This window comes from Oncorhynchus nerka, linkage group LG21 (genome assembly GCF_034236695.1).
Source record: "Oncorhynchus nerka isolate Pitt River linkage group LG21, Oner_Uvic_2.0, whole genome shotgun sequence".
NCBI lineage: Eukaryota > Metazoa > Chordata > Actinopteri > Salmoniformes > Salmonidae > Oncorhynchus > Oncorhynchus nerka.
In genome coordinates, this window is record NC_088416.1 from 27,301,327 (window position 1) to 27,326,346 (window position 25,020).

The 25,020-nt window shown below is 45.3% G+C and overlaps 1 protein-coding gene across 4 annotated transcripts; it reads right to left on the reverse strand.

Moving 5' to 3' along the window:
• Positions 1-655: 655 nt before the first annotated feature.
• Positions 656-23,879, reverse strand: LOC115103505 (KN motif and ankyrin repeat domain-containing protein 2-like). Of its 4 annotated transcripts, none has more exons than XM_065006489.1 (13): positions 23,773-23,879; positions 13,995-14,103; positions 8,638-8,707; positions 6,737-8,188; positions 6,215-6,427; positions 6,006-6,120; positions 5,153-5,911; positions 4,938-5,025; positions 4,446-4,665; positions 4,047-4,189; positions 3,463-3,663; positions 3,043-3,141; positions 656-2,619 (listed from the first exon to the last, which is right to left on the reverse strand). In XM_065006489.1, exons 3-13 carry the CDS (start codon positions 8,675-8,677, stop codon positions 2,602-2,604), a joined length of 3,348 nt encoding a protein of 1,115 aa, XP_064862561.1. In that variant the 5' UTR covers positions 8,678-8,707; positions 13,995-14,103; positions 23,773-23,879; the 3' UTR covers positions 656-2,601. The 4 variants fall into 4 exon arrangements, with proteins under 4 accessions (XP_064862561.1, XP_064862558.1, XP_064862559.1 ...); XM_065006486.1 differs by having other exon boundaries at positions 656-2,934; XM_065006487.1 differs by lacking the exon at positions 23,773-23,879 and adding an exon at positions 14,564-14,664 and having other exon boundaries at positions 656-2,934.
• Positions 23,880-25,020: the final 1,141 nt, after the last annotated feature.

Here is a 25,020-nt window from a genome sequence, read left to right on the forward strand (position 1 = left end):
CGTAATTGAACATTTTTAATGCACGAGGTAATGATTAATAGACCAGATACAAGTGTTTATAATGTTGATGGCATTGGCAGCAGGCGATTTGATTTTGAAGGGTTTATAGGCAGCCTAAGCATTGCGTTGCGCAGTGGATTTTGGTTATTTGCCAAAGTGGAAGTCTGCTTTTTTTGATGGTTTTGTTTTTGTTGTTTTTGACGGAAATTGGGGAAACAATATTTTGGTCTCCAACACAAATTCAATCTACAAGTGTCCTCTGCTGGTCTGCTGCAGACATGACAGCGCGCGCAGCGGGCCCAAGAAATCTACGACTACACTAAATGCAACAGCGCGCTCTGTTGGTCAAATCATCAACAATTAGGCTACAGCTGGCTCGAGAAATGCTCTATTCAAACACCTTGCCAAACGTTAATTGCGTGCCAGGTCCTGTTCAATACCCACTGCAGAGTAGGCGAATAGCCTACTTGTATTATTATGATTATTAGTTTAACGGATTAGTCTAATAGCCTACGTAAGGGCAGAGGAACATTGTCTTGGAATTTATTATTATTACAGTATCATCCACGATGTATTGAAGATTTAAAAAAGGACTTATTCTAATCAGAGATATTGGTCCAGTTTATACTGTTACTAGAAACACACACAGAGACGATTTACGATGAAAGCTGATTTATTATTTTCTTCCAAAAACCCATAAAACCAAATGGGGAAAAATACAAACTGAGCATTTTACAGAAGGCAAAAAACTAAAACAAATGTGTGAGTAGGTAAACCTATAGTTGTGAACAAGTAATACAAATAGAAATGTATAAAAAAGAAAGTCAAACAAATATAAAACGTTATAAAATCCAATTGCTCAGGAAATCCTATATTAAAGGGGGAGGGGGAGGGGGTAACGTAAAAATATCAATCCAATTGAGACACCAATGAGCATACAAAATATTAAGAACACCTGCTTTTTGGATGACAGACTGACCAGGTGAATCCTGCTGAAAGCTATGATCCCTTACTGAGGTCACTTGTAAAACCACTTCAGTCAGTGTAGATGAAGGGGAGGAGACAGGTTAAAGAAGGAGTTTTAGGCCTTGAGACAATTGAGACATGGACTGTGTATGTGTGCCATTCAGAGGGTGAGGCAACTCCACATTAGGAAGGTGTCCCAAATGTTTGGTATACTCAGTGTATTTTTGTCTTTTGAACTTCAATCCTTTTTAAATTATAATTTTCTGCATCACTACTACTGTAGAATAATGTCAAATATTATTATCATTTTGGTATACCTATATTACAATGCACATTCTTCATTAGATCCATAGTCCATTCTATCACTTTCTAGTTACCAACCAATCCAAAAGTGGGTGACCACTGAACAGGAATTTGAACCTTGCCTACCACCTTACACAACCCAATCAGTACCTAAACACCCCACGTCACTCCTTCCCTCAGTAAAACCACTCATAAAACCTTTTATTCAAGAAAATAAACAATCTTTCATTTCAGAAATGTAGTACCTTTATTGAAGAGTTAGAGTAGCTACCATTTCTAGTTGCCTTCTCATGAACATTACAACTGTTATTGACCTCAACGATAATGCTGCTGCTACCAAATATTTTGTTGGGAATTATCTGTCTGGTCAACACATATTATTATCTTTACACTCAGACGGATCACCACAACATACAGTGTAACAAAAGAGTTTGTTATGAGGGGAAGATCTTTGGATAAAAAAATCTGAAAAAATGGTTAACTGTTACAACGACTAAAATGTGGTTGGAAGTTAGCCAGTAAGACCATCATTTAAAACAAACAACAGTATCCTGATAAGGGTGCTGTAGGCCTCGTCACAGCTAGGTGTCTGACATCTAAAGTAGCAATGCTGTGTGTAAAGGTTGTCATCTGTTTAACAGTGTTGGAGATCCACACCGTTACCTATGTGGAATTTGAATTGACTAAAAAGACACTATCAAAAATACTCTCGGGTAAATAAAGGTTGTGTAGAAATCTCAATCTATTGTGCTGAATTAAACTGGAGTCCTGTATCAGAATTGTTTTAGCACCAATCAGCTGACTGATTACAATCGATAAAGGACACTTCAGAGAGATATGTGTATTTTAGATTGAAATGGGTGATTTTGTCATTTTAGAATGATATGGGTGAATTAATAATTTCACAGTGATATGGGTGACTTTCGGCATTTCATAAATGATTGTGATGAGACAACATATTCCTACTGTGTCCTTGCAACTGATCGATTATCAATGGTATATAGAATGACATATATTGCTTGTACAGTAATAAGTAACAAATGTATATGAACAAAAAATAAGCTACAATAATGAACTACGGTAAAGTAATACAATCTTGCTTATCTAGCGGCAATAAAAAAACACAAAATGAATGTAAGTGGGACTATTACTGAGTTGAGTTCGTGTGTTGAGCTGTTACAAAGGGGAACGGCTTATTCTGTCATGTGAATATTATCGGAGATTGATTTCAACCAACACTGTAACAAAAAAAAAACAGACTCTTGTGCGTAAAGAACTATATGTGAGTATAGCATCACGATGAATTCCTTTTTTGTTTCAAGAAAAGATGCGTTAGGTTCGTGTCAAGTGCTGGGTTTCATGCCGACGTGCACATACAGTACATACGGAGAGAACAGACAGAGAGAAGAGGAAAAAAGACCATTACAATCACTCTCCCACACACAAATACACACAGACAGACACACACACACACACACACACACACACACACACACACACATACACACATATATATATATACACAGATATCAACACTTGTGGTGGAATGGTTGAGGAGCTGGTTGAAGAGGTGCTGCTAAATTCTCCAAAAGGTATCTTACAGTGTGGTCACTTTGTTTCACCAGAGGGGGGAGAGGATCCCAAAAGAGGAGACTTTGGTGATACCTTGAGGGTAAAACAATATTTATAAATCACCACCTGATGCACCCACAAGTGTTGTGTGTTTGTTTTTGTTCAAATGTTAACGTACATTCTCTGTTTGACAACACTTACAGGGGAAGGAGGCTTGGCGAAGTTGAGGTGAGCGTAGAGAAGCACAGCGATGTCATTCTGACTGGCCTCCAGGGCTATGGACAGGGCTGAACTGCCATCCTAGTGGAGAGAGAGAGATAACCATAGGTTGGGTTGCCAAAGAGAGAGAGGGTGAGAAAGGCAAGACAAAGTAAGTCAGGCTGAGGGAAGGATGAGAGACAGGGTTGGGAGCTGGTGCACACAGCTGCACCGCCGAGAGCAAAATAGAGAGACAGAGGCAGAAGAGAAAGTTAAAAAACAAACAGTCAAAGACACTGTATTGACATGGGAGACAGACTCATAGATGCTGTTAGACAGAGAGTAGGGAAAACGGGGTGGGAAAACAACTAGTAAAATGCTATGTAAAATCCTAGAAGTTTGGGAGTAGGCTTGTTGACTCACGTTGTCAGTGAGGGTGACATCACAGCCTGGCACAGACAGCAGCTGACGCACGATGTCGACGTGGCCGTGCTCGCAGGCACACATGAGCGCCGTGGAGCCGTCGTCGTCGCGGATGTTGACCTGTGCCCCGCAGGAGAGCAGCGCCCGTACCATGTCCCCTCGCCCGTGACTCACTGCCAGCATCAACGCCGTCTGACCCGCCTAACAACATACAACAGTTACCCGTTAGGAAGGCCACGAGTTTTACCAGTCTCCTGACCGTGTGACCTTCTGACCTGGAAAAACTCCAGGCAGTAGTTATAAGAGCTGGCCTAACACCAACAGTCAGCTATTCTTACACAAAATTACAAAACCATCGGAGGCAAGAAAAGACATGTCCTGGTCCAACATAACAAATTGAGAATTTTAATTCCATCAGAACATAGATACAATGTGGAGCTATCAGCAACATACATGCAAAGGAGCCGTCTAACTGAAGTAGCTGAAATAGCTATTTTGTCAGGGGCTCGGGAGGAACGTCATTGGTCTGCCTGAGCTTGGCTGTGTGCAGGGAGGCCTGCTGTCCAGCAGGGGGCATAGTGTACCTGGCTGGCTTTGGCGTTCACGTCTCCTGTGCGCAGCAGCTGCAGGACAGTGTGAAGGTCACTGTCAGAGTGGAAGGCAGCCAGAGCTGTCAGCATGATGGCTGTGTACCCGGCCTTGTTCTGCTTGTCAGCGTTGCACAGGCCTGACAGGGAGAGAGCGACCAGGACACGTTTATGGGAATTAAATTCCTAAACCATTTCACTAACAGTCATGCAGTACATGAAGGTTATACATACAGTCCATTGTATCTATGGCAGACCACAAGTCTGTGTTAGATATACACATTCATACAGTGCTGATCCATGTACTGTACGAACAAACCAAACACTTACTTGTCCACCATAAAAGTAAACCACTATTCTCTTGTCTGTAAACACACACATCCCCCAGTCACTCACCAGTGTCCAGCAGCAGCTTGACCACAGGGAAGTTGGAGTGGGAGACGGTGTAGTGCAGGGCCGTGTTGCCGTTGCCGTCGGCCATATTGACCACAAACTTCAGCAGCTGTGGGGAGACGGAGGAGAAGGTATCCATATAGGCCCTGACCATGGCAGTGTCAGCTGCCTTGTGACAGGACACACGAAGCCACTCCTGGAGCACCGTGGTGTAGGCTGTCCTCTGGGGAGGGAAACCACAGAGACCGGTCTCAGACTAACAACCAGACAGGCCTGGTCAAAGGAACTCACACTGTTTATGATACACAGATGGATGTAGGCCTAACAGCTTTAGCTTAATGGGATAACCCAGTATTGTAAAGTGCAGGAGACCTGAGTTCAAATCCCGCTGGTTACATGAACACAATCTTGTAGAAAGTGACTATATGAAATGACAAGTCACAGATGAAGTCATCTAAACTGGCATGGTGGGCAGAGTAAAAGAGAATTGCATACTGCTGCTTGCTGGCTGAAAGCATTTGGTTCACCCAGGGCTTTCTGCAGGGCATGGAGAGATGCCATCAGGCTCTCACTGAACTCCAGTCTGACAGAGATGAAAGAAAGCACAGCAAATTCAAACACATACATACACAATATTATACTGCACTTGAAATCATTGATGGAATGACACATCTACTGATTAGAGTTTTTAAATGGTTATGCTGGTTTACCTGGTTTCTTGATTGGCTGCTCCAGCAGCACTTGGGGCGTTTCCAGGTGCTGGTGTCGAGGCTGATGATTGGACTATCCTCTGCTGGGAGCTTTGTTCAGTAGCTGACAATTGGGTAGCCCAATGCTGAGGGGCGAGGTCAGTAGTTTGTGATTGGATGGCATCTAGCTGAACGGTGACATCAGTGGTATTTGATTGGGTGACACCCTGCTTTACCTCCGAGTTAGTGGCTTCTGGTTGGCATCTGGGTGGCTTGGGGGGTGCAGAACAGGTAGGTGCTGATTGGATGGTGCACTGCTCAGGTGTAGTGGGTTCCGTGCTAGTATTTATGGAGGTACACTCCTGAGGGATAGGGTCTGGGACTGATGATTGGACAATACTCCCCTGACGGACACAGTCATTGGCTGGAGATGGGTAGGTAGTCTCAGTGGGGGTAGAGTCAGAGGCACATTGCTGCACGGCAGTGTTCAAGGTTGGTGATAAGGTGGATACATGCTGCAGTCCTAAGCTTATGGTTGCTGATTGGCTGGTGCTCCGCTCAGAGGAAGGTTGACAGGCTGGTGGTTGGACGGTGGTGGTTGGGAGCGGGGTGGCATGCTCTAGCCTTGTGGAGGAGACTTGGACTGCTGCTGCTTGCTGGTGCCGTCCCGCAGCAGACTCTGGTGCTTCTGGTAGTTTCTCTGTGGTCTCATGATATTCACTGGCATCACTCTCCTCTGAACTCTCACTGCTACTGTCGTCTGAGGAGGTGGACTCATACCTACAGGACAGAACAGATCTATCACACACGTCAACTCACGATCTCTGTAGTGTAACATGAATACACTGTTACATACTATCAATAACACACGTACCCTCCATTGACTCCAGTGAACTGCAGGTTCTTCTTGGTGGATGGAGAGCCAGGTTCTCCTTCTGCCTTATGTTTCATAATGGACCTCAGGGCGGTCTGGGGAGAGGCTGCTGCAGCTGGAGAGAAGGCCCAATGTTGCCACAATGTTATGTTACGTCAGGGACAGTTAGCGGGAGGGTTAAGGTAAGGAGTCGTACGGTCCATAGATACCTGGCTTTGATGGGTCTTCATGATAATGGACGGTGTTTATGGCAGTGTGCTGGGGTGTCTCTCCTTCCTTCAGATGCAGCAAAGCCATCTGATTACCAATGGTATCAATGGCGATGGCAGGATTAGTGACAGGCACAGAGGTGGACAGCTCACTTCTTAGGACCTCTCGGACCTGTTTGGAGGAGATGGCGATGGGCAGCTCAACAGCTGCATCTGGAGGAATGGAAAGGAAGAGGACAAAAAATGGAAGGGATCAACAATCAAAGAAAACACATGGTTTTTCAACCTAACAACTCATTGTTATACAAAACATTTGTACATTTTACAGGAGCATATAGAGGTAAATGCCTTGCTCAGGGGCACATCGACATCCTCTTTCACCTAGTTGGCTCAGGGATTTGAACCAGTGACCTTTAGGTTACTGGCCCAACGCTCTTAACCACTAGACTACCTGCCGCCCCATTTAAACCTACTTAATTTAATTTGATATCACTTGTAACTTATCACTGAAGTCAGACCTACCCTCTGGGCCCAGGGCCTGTGCATGTCCTCTGTGGGTTCCCTCCAGGACTGTACCACCTGGAGGGAGGGAGGGGGAGCTGCACCCCTCTGCTCGGAGCAACGTGCCCACCCCCACCACAGTGGCTGGTTGCTCCAGCGTATACACCTGGATTCCCACAGTTCTCTGCGCCCGGTGATGGGGCTGCTGGGTAAAGCTGACTACTGTTTGCAGGCTGCGTCCCTGCTGCTCCTGCCAGCTCAGACTGGTGGCCCTGACCGAGTGGTTTGCCTGGGGGGCCAGAGCCTGCCTCTCCCTCTGAGCTGCCTGCACCTGCTGCTGGGCAGCCTGCAGCTCCTGCATCGTCCTCTTCAGCTGGCCCTCCAGCTGGCCCACCTGGCTCTTCAGGGCCTCTGTCTCCGGCACCAGCCCCAGGTCCTGCTCCTTCACCCCAATGCCCACATCCACCTGCTGCCTGCCCCTCGCCTCCTCTGGTCCCACCCCAATGGTACGCACTTCCCTCTGCCCAGCCGGCCGCGCTCCACCCACGATCACCGTGTCCTCAATCTCACAGCCTGAGTCTGCCTGCGGCCTGGAGCCCTCAGGACTGGTGGGGGTGGTGGGGGACAGAGGCCCTGCTGCAACCCTGGTGGTGGCTTCAGCTCCAGAGCTCACCTCCTCCTCTGGGATGTCGATGTAGAGCTCCCCTCGGGGCCGGCCCACTCTGCCAAAGCCAAGGGTGTGTCCCAGAAACTTCTGGCTCTTCAGCTGGACGCTTAGCTGCCTCTTCTCCTCCTGCAGCACAGAGATCTTCACCTGGAGCACAGGGATGGTCTTCACCTGCTCCTCCAGCTCCCGGATCTTCCTGAGAGCCACCGCCATCTGCTCTCTCACATGCTGCAGGTGGGCCGGGGTGGGCGACACAGGCGTGGACATGCCGGAGCTCATGGGGGTGAAGGAGCCCGTTCCTCCTCCATGGGTGCGGTTGTAGCTGTGGGCGCTGCTCAGGGAGGTGGTGGATCCGGCCATGCTGTTGTGCATGCTACCCAGTGTGCTGGAGAACCTCCTGGGGGCCCCTTCTTTCTCTTCCTCCAACTTCCTGCGGGCGTCCAGCAGGGTCTTCTCCACCCGGGCCGTGCTGAAGCTGGGCCTCTGGGAGTGGGAGTGGGAGCTGTGTGGGTGGTAGCCTGGGGCGCAGTAGGAGAAGGATGATTGGCGACTGTCCTGGCTGGTGTTGGAGCACAGGGACTCTGTGGAGGTCCACCAGGAGCCTGTGTAGCCGTACCCCCGGGGGAGAGACCCGTAGCGGGGCCGGCGCTGACCGGGCACCTTCTTGATGGTGTTGCCCTTCTCAATGTCGTTGACATACTTGAGGAAGTCTAGGTCCAGACGGTAGCCGTAGGGGGTCTCCACAGAGTAGGGCGCCTCCTGCTCCTTCCCATGCAGGGAGGGGGGAGCGGACGGGGTAAGCTTCACTGCAGGGAACAGGAAATAGAGTTAAAACAAGCGGAAATCTGCCATCTAATCTCGGACTCAGACTTCAGAAAAAAGCATTATCTCTCGGGGATACTGAGTGCTTGGGTATATACTCTAATAGTAGTTACACAAATTAGGTAGAAACAGTTTGATAAATAAAGTAGTAGGTTATAGCCAGACCTTGATTGGTTTAAGATATCTAAAGACCTTAGGTTGATCTAAGTTATTTTGGATGTTAAACACTTTAGGCTAAGGCCGATTAAGTTAAATCCTGGACTGAAAAGCATGCCCAATGGAGAAACACCATTGAAATGACTTTTTAGTCTTAATCTGTGTTTGGGAAACAGTCCCTACATGAGAAATAGATTATGCACTCACATGATAGTTTGTGTGAGATGATTCAGTATTATGATGTTAAGAAATAGAAAGAGTAGAGTTAGGACCATACCTCCTGGGAAGCTGGGGTCCATGTGCAGCACCTGAGCCATGATGTCACACGTTTACCCACAAAACCTCACCTGGGGGGGAGAGAAAGACACAGTCATACAAACCTATCAAACACTTCCACAACACAGTCAGAAGAACTACTCCTAATGGAGCAACCCACTGTAAGGTATTTGACAATACACTGTACACAAAGGGGGTGATGTGGGGGGATACCATAGATACACCAGCAGGGGAAAGGCCAGTGAAAAAAGGTGAAATCTTCAACCTTAAAGGGTTCATCGGTTGCCCCATAGGCAAACCCGTTGAAGAACCATTTTTGGCTACAGGTAGAACCCTTTTCATTCCAGGCAGAACCCTTTCCACAGAGGGTTCTACATGTAACCCAAATGGGTTATACCTGGAACCAAAAAGGGTTCTCCTATGTAGATAGCCGAAGAACCCCTTTGGAACCCTTGTTTCTAAGAGTGTAGGGTCACAATGACAACCCTTGTAGTTGAAGAGTCTCTCTTTCTCACGAGGGCAGAGTAACATAAGCTGGGTTTGTATTGGTCAATATACTGCTTCTTTGTTGGGATGGCCTGAGAGTTTAATTGGTCTAACATCTTGTTATATGTCCCTAAGAATCTTTGTGTGTAATATATTTAGCCTCAATTAGCCATTTCTCTGATTTTCTGCCTGCTTATTTTCTTTCTGCTCGATAGTACATCTTTCTGCTCGATAGCACATCTTTCTGCTCGATAGTACATCTTTCTGCTCGATAGTACATCTTTCTGCTTGATAGTACATCTTTCTGCTCAATAGCACATCTTTCTGCTTGATAGTACATCTTTCTAATCAATAGCACATCTTACTGCTCGATAGTACATCTTTCTGCTCGATAGTACATCTTTCTGCTCGATAGTACATCTTTCTGCTTGATAGTACATCTTTCTGCTCAATAGTACATATTTCTGCTCGATAGTACATATTTCTGCTCAATAGCACATCTTACTGCTCGATAGCACATCTTTCTGCTCGATAGAACATCTTTCTGCTCGATAGTACATCTTTCTGCTCAATAGTACATCTTTCTGCTCAATAGTACATCTTTCTGCTCAATAGTACATCTTTCTGCTCAATAGTACATCTTTCTGCTCGATAGTACATCTTTCTGCTTGATAGTATACAGTTTGTTTCTGGTTCTAATATTCCGAGGAGGAGAAGAGTTAGAAGGGGAAAGTTTCCTGGCAGCTTATTCCAGGAGAGAGAGGTTGGAGGCTGCCAGTTACAGCCTTATTAGGAATCGTTTGTGAACACTAACAGAGGTTCTCGATTTAGGGTTTACAGACACTCTCGCCCTTTCTTTCTCTCCCACTCTTTTTCCATTTATTTTCCCCTTTCTGTTCCCTCTCTCTGTATCTCCCTCCATCTCTCCCTCCTCTTTCATTCTTTCTCTCCCCCTCTATTCGTCAGCTGACGATAAAGAGATTTCAGCTGACCACTGTCTCCCCTCATCCCCCTCCCCCTCCTCTTGCTCCCATACACTCAACCCAAGACAGTACATTCACCACATTAAACACAATCAAAACAATGACCAAATGCACACTGGGATCGACACTGAGAAAACCAATGCATATTTCATGTTGTTGTGAACTTTCTTTCTATTCGCCTACTGGATGTCTTGCTATTGGTGTACTAACATTTCTGTTTGGAAGTTAATAGTGATGGCTGAGCTATTCTTCTGACACCCTTTGCAGTTTATGTTTGCTTGTGGCAAGAGGAAAGTGACATGCTGCCAGCGATGACATACTGCCCACAATGAGGGGTCTCTGATTCCGTGTGTCTCCCCGGCTGCTAAATATTAACTTTCTAGGTCATTCATTTGTGGGAACTGGGGATTCACTTTTTTCAGCATTACATCTCTTGCATTAGCCACTGGAGCCTCACCAGCTGAATCTGTAAAACAGACATCAAAAGTTTGGACTTGAATTGATTTTGTTCTCAGGGCATACTTAGTTCATGCCCAGTTTACTGTTCTGTTCCATCAGCAAGAAAGGAGTCTCTCACTGCTCATTTCAATTTCTGTCTCTCCCCTCGCTCGTCCTCTCCCTCCCTCTAATCTCATGACTCTCGTCAGCGCCTGTTTATGCTCTTGCCCATTTCAGGGAAAGTAGGGCACTTGGAAACATTGACTAGATTGACTTGGTATTTTTGAAGCCTGAATTTCTCTGTATACTGTAGCTCTCCCTATCTCTGTCTTTCTCACACTGATATGGCAACACACACACACACATGCACGCCCACGCAAACACATACACGCACAGATACGCACACACCGCGTGCCCACACGAACCCCCCCCCCCCCCTCCCCCACACACACAGACATGCACGCCCACGCAAACACATACACGCACAGATACGCACACACCGCGTGCCCACACGAACCCCCCCCCCCCCCACACAGACATGCACGCCCACGCAAACACATACACGCACAGATACGCACACACCGCGTGCCCACACGAACCCCCCCTCCCCCCCACACACACACAGACATGCACGCCCACGCAAACACATACACGCACAGATACGCACACACCGCGTGCCCACACGAACCCCCCCCCCACACACAGACATGCACGCCCACGCAAACACATACACGCACAGATACGCACACACCGCGTGCCCACACGAACCCCCCCCTCCCCCCACACACAGACATGCACGCCCACGCAAACACATACACGCACAGATACGCACACACCGCGTGCCCACACGAACCCCCCTCCCCCCACACAGACAGACATGCACGCCCACGCAAACACATACACGCACAGATACGCACACACCGCGTGCCCACACGAACCCCCCCCCACACACACAGACATGCACGCCCACGCAAACACATACACGCACAGATACGCACACACCGCGTGCCCACACGAACCCCCCCCACACACACACGCGTGCCCACACGAACCCCCCACACACACCGCGTGCCCACACGAACCCCCCCCCCACACACACAAACAAAGAAGTCAAACAATTTGATATGATAAAAAAAACGCTGATAAGATCAAATGTGACCTCCGCAAAATGATGGCAGGACATGTAGTGTTAGTATCAAAGTAGTTGCAACAAGGCCGGGCGCAGTGCACGCTGACACGGTCGCCAGGTGTACAGTCTTTCCTCCGACACATTGGTGCGCCTGGCTTCCGGGTTGAATGGGCATTGTGTCAGGAAGCAGTGCGGCTTGGTTGGGTTGTGTTGGGTTGTGGTTCGGAAGACGCATGGCTCTCGACCTTCGCCTCGTCCGGACGGGAGTTGCAGCGATGAGACAAGACTGTAACTACCATGAAATCGGGGAGAAAAAAGGGGCGATTTTTTTTCTCCATTAAATAAAAATGTAAAAGTTATAAAAAAAATATAAAAAAAATAAAAAATAAAAAGTAGTTTCAACAAATCAAATGACTTCTGAGATGCATCGTTTAATGTGCATTTCCTGGTATGCGTACAGTATAAATGCTTATGTGAGCGTATCTGAAATATGGAATGTGAGTGTGTCAGATGTCTCTGTGTGTGTCTATGAGAAAGAACAGGAAGGTGGCGTGTGTGTGTCATTGAGAGAGTACAGGAAGGCGAAGGTCTGGTTGACAGGGGCACAGTTGATGAGATATAATTAGAGTGTTCAGTTCAGCTACACAGCGTGACAAACATCCCAGCCCTCAGCAATGACGCCGGCCAAAACTCTCCTCTCCTCTCCACACCCTCCTTCTCTCTCTCATTCTCCTTCTCATACTAACTCTCAATTTAGTTTAATATTCCTTTATTTTCCTACTCACGTCAAGTGAACACGTACTCTGTTATGGGCCGCTTTCTTCTCTCTCCCCTCTCTCTATTTAACGCTTTGCCTGGTGCTCCAATTCCTACCCTCCCCCAAACCTTCTGCATCTGCCTCTACAACAGTGCCTCGTTAGGTGTTTGTGTGTGTGTGTGTGTGTGTGTGTGTGTGTGTGTGTGTGTGTGTGTGTGTGTGTGTGTGTGAGAGCGTCCGTGCATGTGTTTGTACGTGCGTGTCCACCCGTAAGTGTGTGTCTGCCGTGTCTTTGTGCTTCACCATGTATGTGGGTGACCTTACTCCCTCTCTCTCTGGGCTGTAAACAGTGTTCCATTGAGATGACAGTGATTAGAGTCCAGTGTACCCCCCCCCCCCCCCCTGCTCCTCCTCAGCAGCACCAGCACAGCCAGCCAACCATTCTTCAGTGATACACTCCCAGACCCAGACTTTAACCTCCTCCTCTCCTCCTCCTCCAGCCATTCTCTACCCTCCTCCAGGAGGAATGAGTTGCCCCAGACTGATGCCCCCCTCCTCCCCATGTTCCAGACCAGCGGAAGTTAACATTGCCCGCCTCCAGGGTCCCCCACTCTGACTATTAAGATTAGAAATCAAGGGGAGAAAAACTCAGATCCTTCAAGCACAAAATAGGATGTGTCTCTGAGACTGCTGATGTCCTGTTGGATGCCAGAGTGTGCCTGCGTGATTGCTGTTTTGCTACTTTTAATCATTGTGACTTGTTGCAACATTGATACACCGAAGCTGTTTCAGAATGTGCTAATATACCGCTACATTGTTATCACACAGAGTCCCTCAATAAAAGACACAGGTGTCCCTCACCTGTTTCAAAACATACATACCACATTTCTTACCACACATTACACAAATCTTTGTGATCAGAGGAGGGTGACCATCATGGTTAGTAGGTAAGATACAGTAGGTTTAGTTCTGGAAGAAAACGATCAGGACTAGTACTTCAGTCAGGTCCAGAATTATTGCCACCCTTGACAAAGATGAGCAAAAACATGTATTTTTTTAACAGCTCAGTGTCGTTATCCTCGCAAGGTGAGGTATTGAAAGGTATTGGAAACAGGGGTGCCAAACATTTTGAACCCTATCTTTTAGAGAAAATTGCTTTACTTGTTAAACAAAATCTCTTTCTCTGAGCAATTATATTAGTATAATAATAAAAACAATATCATTTCCCAATTTATTTGAGCATACAATATGTCTCAGTATTTGTATTATTTATTTTATAGTCCGTTTTGCTAATCTTTATCAAGGGTGCCAATCATTTTGGACCTGACTGTATGTCCAACACATTGTCTTTATTCAGTCTTACCTCATGTTTTATTGCCACAGGGATTAAGCTGTGCTTATAGCAAAGTAAGAAATACCTTGAATCCCACAACCCAGAGAAAATCATGGAATTTTCCACCCACGTCTTAAATAACTGCCTTTTGTGTGATTGCTATTCTGCACAAGTTTGGGAATGGGAATGGTTTATGAATTAGGAAAAGAGGGATTTATTTTCTGCTCCATACCAGCTGCTCAGAGTGCTGCAGGGTTGGTCTCTCGTCCTTCCCAATCTCCTCACTCTGGCTTCTCTTCTCTCCTCTTTATCTTCCCTCCCCTCTTTCTCACGGTCAGCACCTGAGCACAGCATGGAGGAAAATAATGGAACGATATTAACATTTATATTAACAAATCATAACATCCATTTCATAAACCTACTGAGATAGAGATCAGAAAACAGAAAAGACCAGATCGACCCACAAAATAAACTTGGGATAAATGCAACCAAGTTCCAAATGAAGCACATCATTGAGGTATCCGGTGAATCTTTAACCAGCCATCAAATCTCAAAACGTCCATGACAACTCTAACAAGTCCATCGCAGCCTCTCCAGAGGGCTACAAACAGGCCTCTCATACAAAACAGGGATTACCCACTGTTTAGGCAGGTTACCAAGGACTGGTTACTGTAAGACTAAAAACACCCAGGTCTGCAGTAGAAAACAAACCCCAGAAACACATTCCACTGCCTCAGAGTGACAGCTCCTCACATGAAAAACATCCTTTCCATCTCACCACAAAATGCCAATCAAACTCACGAGTCGATGGACCTCATTTCAGAGCGACAGCAGACCTCCATGCAGCTAGTGCCTTGAGAAAACGTCTCATCCGTCTGAGTCTGAACCACAACAACACAGACTGCTGTATGGCCAATCAACCGAGGCTGGCTGGGAACCTCCCTGTCATGACATTGAGCAATGTTTTCATGCACTTCTTGACTCACACTCTTGAACCCGGTGCCATGTAACACACCCCTCTGGTTTCACCCAAATCAAATCATCAAATCACATTTTATTGGTCACATACACATGGTTAGCAGATGTTAATGCGAGTGTAAGCGAAATGCTTGTGCTTCTAGTTCCGACCGTGCAATAATATCTAACAATTTCACAACAACTTCCTTATAAACACACGAGTGTAAAGGAATGATTAAGAATGTGTACATATAAATATATGGATGAGCGATGGCCGAACGGCATAGGCAAGATGCAGTAGATGGTATAGAGTACAGTATATACATATAAGATGAGCAATGTAGGGTATGTAAACATTATATAAAGTGGCATAGTGTAAGTGACTAGTGATACATTTATTACATCCAAATGTTAATTATAAAAGTGGCTAGAGATTGAGTCTGTATGTTGGCAGCAGCCACTCAATGTTAGTGATGGCTGTTTAACAGTCTGATTGCCTTGAGATAGAAGCTGTTTTTCAGCCTCTCGGTACCAGCTTTGATGCACCTGTATTGACCTCGCCTTCTGTATGATAGCGGGGTGAACAGGCAGTGGCTCGGGTGGTTGTTGTCCTTGATGATCTTTTTGACCTTCCTGTGACATCGGCTGGTGTAGGTGTCCTGGAGGGCAGGTAGTTTGCCCCCGGTGATGCAGACCTCACAACCCTCTGGAGAGTCTTACGGTTGTGGGCGGAGCAGTTGCCGTACCAGGCGGTGACACAGCCCGACAGGAGTGTTTGCGGTAACAAGCCAAATTTCTTCAGCCTCCTGAGGTTGAAGAGGCACTATTGCACCTCTTTCACCACGCTTTCTGTGTGGATAGACCATTTCAGTTTGTCCGTGATGTGTACGCTGAGGAACTTAAAACGTTCCACCTTCTCCACTACTGTCCCGTCGATGTGGATAGGGGGGTGCTCCCTCTGCTGTTTCCTGAAGTCCACGATCATCTCCTTTGTTTTGTTGACGTTGAGTGTGAGGTTATTTTTCTGACACCACACTCCGAGGGCCCTCACCTCCTCCCTGTAGGTCGTCTCGTCGTTGTTGGTAATCAAGCCTACCACTGCAGTGCCGTCTGAAAACTTGATGATTGAGTTGGAGGTGTGCATGGCCACGCAGTCATGGGTGAACATGGAGTAAAGGAGAGGGCTGAGAACACACCCTTGTGGGGCCCCAGTGTTGAGGATCAGCGGTGTGGAGATGTTGTTTCCTACCCTCACCACCTGGGGGCGGTCCGTCAGAAAGTCTGGACCTATTGGGGAGGTAAGCAAATTGGAGTGGGTCTAGGGTGTCAGGTAGGGTGGAGGTGATATGATCCTTGACTAGACTCTCAAAGCACTTCATGATGACGGAAGTGAGTGCTACGGGGCGATAGTCGTTTAGCTCAGTTACCTTAGCTTTCTTGGGAACAGAAACAATGGTGGCCCTCTTGAAGCATGTGGGAACAGCAGACTGGGATAAGGATTGATTGAATATGTCCGTAAACACACCAGCCAGCTGGTCTGCGCATGCTCTGAGGATGCGGCTGGGGATGCCGCCTGGGGCGGCCCAGATATTGTTACCCCAAGATCTTGCCAAGGCATCTCCACGACATCACCTATACTTACGCGTGATTTGCAAGGAATCCAGACAATATTCGCTATCTGCAAATCCATGTGATTTCAGATTCGTCCTGTCACAAATAAGTGCAAGTTCCAGGAGATAAGCTGCGTGATAATGGAGGTTATTTCCTTTTTCTCATACTTGGCTTTCACTGCAACGTCTGGGACGTAACTAGTACATTTCATTGTGGAGTCGTGGCCAAATGACGTCAGACATTTCCATTTACAGAATGTCACATTATGACCTTTTATCTTACACAGTCCATTGTTGAATACTTTTGTCATGGGACAGAGGGAGGGAAGGAGAGAGTGAGAGAAGCAGAGCCTCATAGAGGAACGACAGCCAAATCACAATGAGCCATTCATTCAGCCCCTAGTTCCACAGCTGGTTCTAATATAGAGCTAGGAGGGGCAAAGAGAGAGAGAGAGAGAGAGGCTGAGAGAGAGGCCCGAGAGAGAAGCAGAGAGAGAGAGAGAGAGAGAGAGGCCCGAGAGAGAAGCAGAGAGAGAGAGAGAGAGAGACACACGATCAACCCATATTTACATACATAAATAAAAGAGAGAGGGAGGGAGAAAGAGAGGCAGAGAGATGGTGAGAGAGACACATAGATAGACAGAGAGAGATAGGAGAGAGAGAGACACATAGATATAGACAGAGAGAGAGAGACACAGATAGATAGACCGAGAGAGAGAGATAGGAGAGAGAGAGACACAGATAGATAGAAAGAGAGAGAGAGATAGGAGAGAGAGAGACACATAGATAGATAGACAGAGAGAGAGACACATAGATAGACAGAGAGAGATAGGAGAGAGAGAGACACATAGATAGATAGACAGAGAGAGAGAGATAGGAGAGAGAGAGACACATAGATAGATAGACACAGAGAGAGAGAGAGACACATAGATAGATAGACAGAGAGAGAGAAAGAGAGATAGGAGAGAGAGAGACACATAGATAGATAGACAGAGAGAGAGACTGTTACAGCCAAGAAAATAAGCCTCAAAACAAACGTGATGTTGTCTGAGGCCCTGTTGTGGATCCAGACACTGTCAGAGAGTGGAAATACAAACAGGCCCAGTGATGACATGCAACCAATGTCTGGGAGGTCTGTGTACATGTCTTAGAGTCCTACTTTTATCAGTCATCACAAATCAATACAAATGTGATTCTATCATACTAGAAGGCATCAGTAAATATCACTATAGAGTATAATAACGGTGTAATAACTAGTTTATACAGACTATAAAATGTCATAACTAAACTAAAACTACATAGCCAGTATATACCAACATACACAGTATATACCAACATACACAGTATATACCAACATACACAGTATATACCAACATACACAGTATATACCAACATACACAGTATATACCAATGTGTATGTCGTGTCCAGTGTTATGAGGGAGGAGGTAGGCTCTGCAAACTTTTGTACATTCTTTTTTTTGTGAAAGAGTCAAACAGTTCTGAAGAGATAGGTTAACACACACTCCCACGTCTGCACCCACCACCCTTTCATCACACAGCTGAAAACACACACACACACACACACACACACACACACACACACACACACACACACACACCAGGATCCTTTGAACCCATGGAACTCCCACAGCTCCACAAACACAGCTGAATCATTTCAGTTCATTGTTTCAGGTATAAGCTCTGAAGAAACAAAATGTGGAGGGCATACAGTAACTCCGTTCTCATCTTCTATCTAAACACGCTGGGAAATTGTAGTGTTGAGTATCAAACCCACCATGACAGTAGTAACCTTTCAACAGCAGCAGTGAGATGACGACATATATGCAGTACACCCACTCAAAAGGTATCACCGTGCACAGGCACTCAACACCACAAACCCCTCAACACTAGACCCCAGACTGGAAGAGGGCACGTCGTGGGTCACCCTTTCTCACTGTTCATTATAAAGGACTATATGTCATTGATGTGCCATTAAAATAGCTTATTGTGGGATTGCCTGAGGTCTGATGAAGAAAGGGTTACAGGAAAAGGAGCTCCGTCGCTGTATTCCCCCAGGGACCCAGAAACAACCCAGTCACTTCCTCCAAGCCCAGGAGAAAAAGTAACAAGGAGAGGGAAAATGAGACGGAGAGGGAGAAAGAATGAGGGAGTAAAGTAAAGAGAGAGCAGGAGAGTAGAGGTACAGTATGTGAGTGAAAGACGGAGAAAAGAAAGAGGGGTGTGGGTGAACAAGAGGGGCGAGGCTGGAGTGGGGGAGAGAAAGAAAATAAGGAGGGAGAAGAGAATAACTTTTAAATGGAAACTTCTAGAATGAGAACACCAATGACTGTTCTAAGATTTCAAATCCACCAGTATGAGTCATTGAAACTCCCAGCAGCCACACCATAATGTTGTGTCCTCTGCTCTTGCCAAAACAGGGCAGACATCACAGGGATTCAACAGGAATAAAGAGGACCTCTTGACCTAGGGTGAATAACGTTTGAAAAGATCTTTCTTCATCATCTGAACTTGATACGCCTGTAAGATTACTATCATATTTTGAACATTCCACTACTGGTTTAAGGATAAAAAGAGACACAATAGAAACCCAGCACACAAAGAGGCAGCACTTCTAGTTTCTAAATGAAGCTGAAGGTTATTTTGTCAGCACCCAGGCTACTTATGATTGACCTCAGTCCAATATGTATAATACCATTTTTTTTTTTTTACGAACAATATACATGGGAAAATTGGAACTATTATGAAAACTCTTGGAAACCAACAAATACATACGTCATGCTGGTGTTACATTATTCGCTGGTGGAGAAACCTTCATTGCTCTTTCTGCATCTGCTGAGGACTGCTGTATGTGACCCTAACTCTCATCCTAACAGATGGCTTAATTTAGCCAACTGGTCATGCATTAATAACCAATGACCAATGAATTGCTGGTCTCTACTCAGAAGTGGCAAGGATGGTAGCCATTTATCATCATTTGGTTACTTTACAAGTAAACCACTCTTTTTAGAGCAAATGCCGTGCCTCATTCGCATGAAAAACAAGACTTTCACATGTGCATGAGGAGGACAGATGCTCTCATATGACCAGGGTATAACAAATTACTGTGGGCGATGTGCTTCTGAATAACTAATAGTGGGTTTGAACTAGGAACGGTGAATACATATCACATTTTTTCAAATCAGATTTTATTTCGTCAAATGCTTGGTAAACAACAGGTGTTGACCAACAGTGAAACGCCTACTTACGGGCCTTTCCCAACAATGCCGAGAGAAAATAGAGAAATAGTAGAAAAGTAATAACACATAATAATCAAAGTAATAATAAATACACAATGAGTAACGATAACTTGGCCACACTATACACACACGGAGTGTGAGTGAGTCATTGTGCTGGGGTACGAGGTAATTGAGCCAGTACATATAACTAGGAATAAAGTGACTAGGCAACAGGATAGATAATAAACAGTAGCAGCAACAGTAAAAAATGAATTTAAAAAAGTCACTGCAAAAAGGGTCAATGCAGATAGTCTAGGTAGCTGTTTGCTTAACTATTAGTATTTAGCAGTCTTATGGCTTGGGAGATAATCTGTGGACTTGTTGGGGCGGTATGTGAATTGGAAGGTGTCTGGGATGATGGTGTTGAAGTGAGCCATGACGAACCTTTCAAAGCATTTCATGGCTACAGATGTGAGTGTTACTGGGCGATAGTCATTTAGACAGGTTACCTTGCCATTCTTGGGCACAGGGAGTATGTCGGGCTGCTTGAAACATGTGGGTATTACAGACTGGGTCAGGGAGAGGTTGAAAATGTCAGTGAAGCCTTAACCCAGCCAAGCTATGTAGCCTATGCCTTGTTACTGCGAGCAAATAGGACGACTGTTTTTAACATTAAGGAGGAGTAGGGTCTGGAGAGAAAAGACGGCACGCTGCAGAAATAGTCTGGCCCATACAGCCAGGGAGTGGCCTTACTGCTTGACCTGGCCTCAGCCCTGCCTGCCTGCTCACATTACGTCTGGAACAGGAGAAGAATAAACATCAGCATCACAGCTGCCATTGGTCATTGTGTTGACCCCTCCAAAAGGAAACTGCCTGGCTAAGGGTGGGGCCTAGAGGCAGGAATTACAACAGAAACAAAAGAAGAAAAACTGTATGCATTAGAGAGAGAGGTGGAAGGAATGGGAGAGACAGCGAGTGAGAGACAGAGTGAGAGAAAGAGAGAGAGGGAACATTCCTGTGCAGAACGGGAGGTAGAGGGATAAGGATTGATGGAGGCCAGAGAGGCAGTGTTCTGGAAGGATTTGGGGAAGGTTCAGGGGAGATGGAGACGAAGACCAGAGCAGAGCTGTTAGTCCGGTCAGGCAGGGGAAAGCTGGTCAGACTCACAGCAGTTTTGGGGTTAAAACCTCAGGTCAGTGGAGCCAGTCAGTGGTGGTCACATGACGCACAGTGGGGCAACGGAAGGAAATAGTCAAGCACTGAAGCACTGTTGATGTATATAAGTGACCCGTTCACCGGGATCCTCATTGATTGTTTCCAGACTGACTCAATGAGTGAAGTAAATTAGATAACAACAAGCAGGACTTGAACCACCCCTATAGACATGGCAGGTATACACAAACACACAACAAGCAGGACTTGAACCACCCCTATAGACATGGCAGGTATACACAAACACACAACAAGCAGGACTTGAACCACCCCTATAGACATGGCAGGTATACACAAACACACAACAAGCAGGACTTGAACCACCCCTATAGACATGGCAGGTATACACAAACACACAACAAGCAGGACTTGAACCACCCCTATAGACATGGCAGGTATACACAAACACACAACAAGCAGGACTTGAACCACCCCTATAGACATGGCAGGTATACACAAACACACAAACAAGCAGGACTTGAACCACCCCTATAGACATGGCAGGTATACACAAACACACAACAAGCAGGACTTGAACCACCCCTATAGACATGGCAGGTATACACAAACACACAACAAGCAGGACTTGAACCACACCTATAGACATGGCAGGTATACACAAACACACAACAAGGTATTAGTAGGTTGTTGCGAGTCAGCGAATAGAAAAATCTATCTTCCCTTACGGAACGATTCATGTATTAAGAAGGATTACCTCCAGAGATTAGTCCAGCAGATAATGATTTCATGCTTCCTTGGACTCTACATGCATGATGAAGGAATATGTTGACTGAAAACGTTAAAGGATTTGTCTCTGGCTGTAGGTCTGGATAAATAAGTAGGGGTATTAACCCTCAACGGCCAAATCCACCAATCTGGCCCCATTCTAATATCAGAGCTATGTCATCATCCCCTGCTATAGCTAAACACATCTGCACCTCTCCACAACAATGAGTGATTAGCAGTCATAAGCAAGGAACTATAGCCTACAGGCTCCACCAAAAAACATATTAATACTGATGGAGAATTTGGTGATAAGTTACTCTAATTTTAAAGTAAAAAATATTGATATTCTATCAATAAAAAGGTGCACAAACTGTGATCCATTTTCCCACCAAAACAAGAAACGTATGTTTGTGTGAAATTTGCATAAAACTATACATGATGTCCAAATGTGTATTTGAGCTGTGGCCTATTATACACCTTCTGTGGCAGTAGTGTAAGGCTCAAGTATAACATGCCTTTCTGTGCAGAAGTAGAAGGCTTTCTGCTCACTGAATCAGTAACAATTGTTCATTGACTGATGTGATAGGACTAGTTTCCAGACTCCACAAGAAGACATGAACTGTAAAATGGCAGAGTGAAATATACCTTAACGGCCTACACGCATTAACTCACAGAGCGTCTGTAATTATATTCCACTACCTGATTCAAGGTGATAGGCAACTCTAAATTAATTGCTCATGTGTGTAACCATGGTTTCAGCTGAACAGAGGGGTGTCAGCAAGGGGACAGTCTGGCCCGCTACGACCTGTCCGCAAATTCTAATAAATCCAGACAATCACAGACATGAAGCTTCATGCAGGTTAATGGCGTAATTCCATTAGTCTAGCTAAATCATTTAAAATGCCCAGCGTGTGGTCCACCGCTACAAATGGGCTTTATAACCTTGCATTCCTCCATTTGGAATTGCACTACAGCGCCCCTCGTTCCAAACGTTGTAATCGGGAATGTGGTCGGCGAGACAGGCTACGCATTCCATCCCCGCTGCTGCTGGCACGAGCATGGGAAAACTCCAACTGGGCACCTTACATTCAAGGACACCTATGGATACCTGTGTCGGTCACCTATAAAGTAGGCCTAGTCTGTGTGAAAGCAGACTACTATCAAGTGATCAATGATTGATCAAAGGACCCCATACAATTATATGGGCCTTTCTAGACTGTAGCCTATTCCCACAACATGACACTTGGGTTGTAACCATCTTCTCCAAAATTCAACAGTTTAATAATTACCAATAGATAAACCTTGAAAAGCATTAGTAGGCTATTAGGCCTACAGGCGTTAAATGTTCTTCCAGATACTACTTCTTCTAGAGAGGAGGAAAACCGATAGAATGAATTCAACTTTCTGTTGAGGCAGCCCTCCCTTAGGCCCTATAGCTTTTGAGGCAGACATCCGTTCACTGAACTGACCACCAGTCACGGACGGGCGGTTAAACCAGACCAAATTTAAGGGCAGAGTGGCAATGAGAAAGTGATGAACATCTGGAAGTAGGCTAATGAAAAGTGGAAGAATGGAAGGACCCACCCTCTCCCTGGAGTAACGGCAATCACGGGGTTTTCTTTAAATGAGGGATTAATCTTAAATTATTCAGGGATTCAACTTCAAAACTTCATTTGATTGAAGAAAGAACATGATCGAAAAACGATTTAGTTGAAGTTTCTAATTTTAAAAAGTTTAGCCAAAAGAGTGAGGCTGGCAAGTTTCCAAAATGTTCCAGAACGCAAATATTAACTAAAGATCTTCTCTCCAATTTGAACAACAACCTCAGTGAAAATGTGAGACCGCTCTCGCAGCTGTCAATAAAATTCAGCCAACATGACCTAAACACAAAACGTCTTAGGGATAACACACGCGCCAGTACCCAATGCATTGTGTGCGCTCCCTCGAGGAGCGCGTTATCGCCAATGATACTCAGCCAAATAACCTACTATACACGAGAACAAAACCACGCATTAGGCCATTAATACTTATTGTAATATTTAGGGAAAAGTGCACACCAATTCATACAAACATAACGCAGTTAAATAGATAGAGAATGGGCAATAAGAGACCCGTTACTTCTAGAAGTAAGACACAAACCGGGGAACGGATAGGACAAAAGAAATCTTACGCAAGACACCATTTTGGACTTATTAATTGAGCAAATGTTAACATACAAGCTGCTGGGAATTAAGAATGTATGATCTTATCAAAAGGCTGTTGTCCTTACCTATCCTTATAAATCCGTTCAGACGTCTTGGGCCAGGAGCGCTCACTGACATGGAGACAAAAACACCGCAGCCAAGCGGTTCAGAACCCCCTCCCTCCGCTCTTAAAGGGCCAGGAGCGTCTTTAGACTAGACTAGTACCTTAATAAGCTAGAAACCCCATTACACTCCGACATCTCTGCATATTCATTCAAAATTGTAAAATGTAAGAGTTGTAATAAGAGAGTTGTCGTATTAATGGCTCAGTGTGACTTATAGAAATATAGCCTAATGCAAGGGTGACCTAAAGTCCGTCAGTATTGCTTTCTTTCCATTCTTTGAAAACACATGTATCGGTGACTGCGCATGGGGAATATGGTCCCCGTAACATGACGTCATACGTTAGTCTCCCCTGGAATCTACCCGTGTCTTACAGAAGACTAAATAGTCCATTGAGGGACGTAAATGTGGTTACTGTTGTAGAGAATGGATACACCACAGCTATATCACTGATTGATTTTATGCCTAAAAAGGGTGGGTGTGTTTTTATTGTATATCGTGATACATACCAATAACGCACACTAAAACCATAGAGTGGGTGTTTACTTTGGCAGACACACATTACGGCTACAATGTCAGGCACACCGGCACAGGAAATTAATTGCACGATGAAAAATAACAGAAAGGGGCGCATACTCCGACATCAGGTTCAAATAGAGATCTGAGGGGTCCGCTCTGCATCACCTGGCCAATAATTAGGGTGGTTCATGTCTGCAAAGATGCGTCCTGAGAGCCAGATGACTATACCCGTTCAGTTGCTCCAGGATAACCCATCCATAGCCTATTCATAATCCACTCGAAATGAAACGTTACATCTCATTTAAAAATAATAATAATAAAGCAATAATATGCCATATGTCGATACACATAAAAATTAGATACCCATCTGCATTTCTAACACCATATACTACAGGCCTATAGCCTATCAATTAATAAACGAAGGTGTTTAATCATTTAGTTGTTTAAACATTTCCCCTGCTGGCTAAATCCAGTCCTGGGACTCATATTCCCAGGGTAGTAAAACCATGTGTCTAGAATGATTAACCCTCTCAAGGTTATATACAGTACAGTGCTTTCGGAAAGTATTCAGACCCCTTGACTTTTTTCAGATCTTGTAACATTACAGCCTAAAATGGATCAAATAAAATTCCTCATTCATCTACACACAATACCCCATAATGACAAAGTGAAAACCGGTTTAGAAATGTTTG

What these genes read in the sequence shown, in the direction of transcription:
- LOC115103505 (XM_065006486.1), bottom strand. Translation starts at nt 8,677, where the DNA reads ATGGCTCAGGTGCTGCACATGGACCCCAGCTTCCCAGGAG. An exon ending in GGACCCCAGCTTCCCAGGAG is followed by an intron (nt 8,189 to 8,637) that starts GTATGGTCCTAA and finishes TGTTCCCTGCAG; the next exon opens with TGAAGCTTACCCCGTCCGCT. An exon ending in ATGTCACCCTCACTGACAAC is followed by an intron (nt 3,142 to 3,462) that starts GTGAGTCAACAA and finishes TCTCTCCACTAG; the next exon opens with GATGGCAGTTCAGCCCTGTC.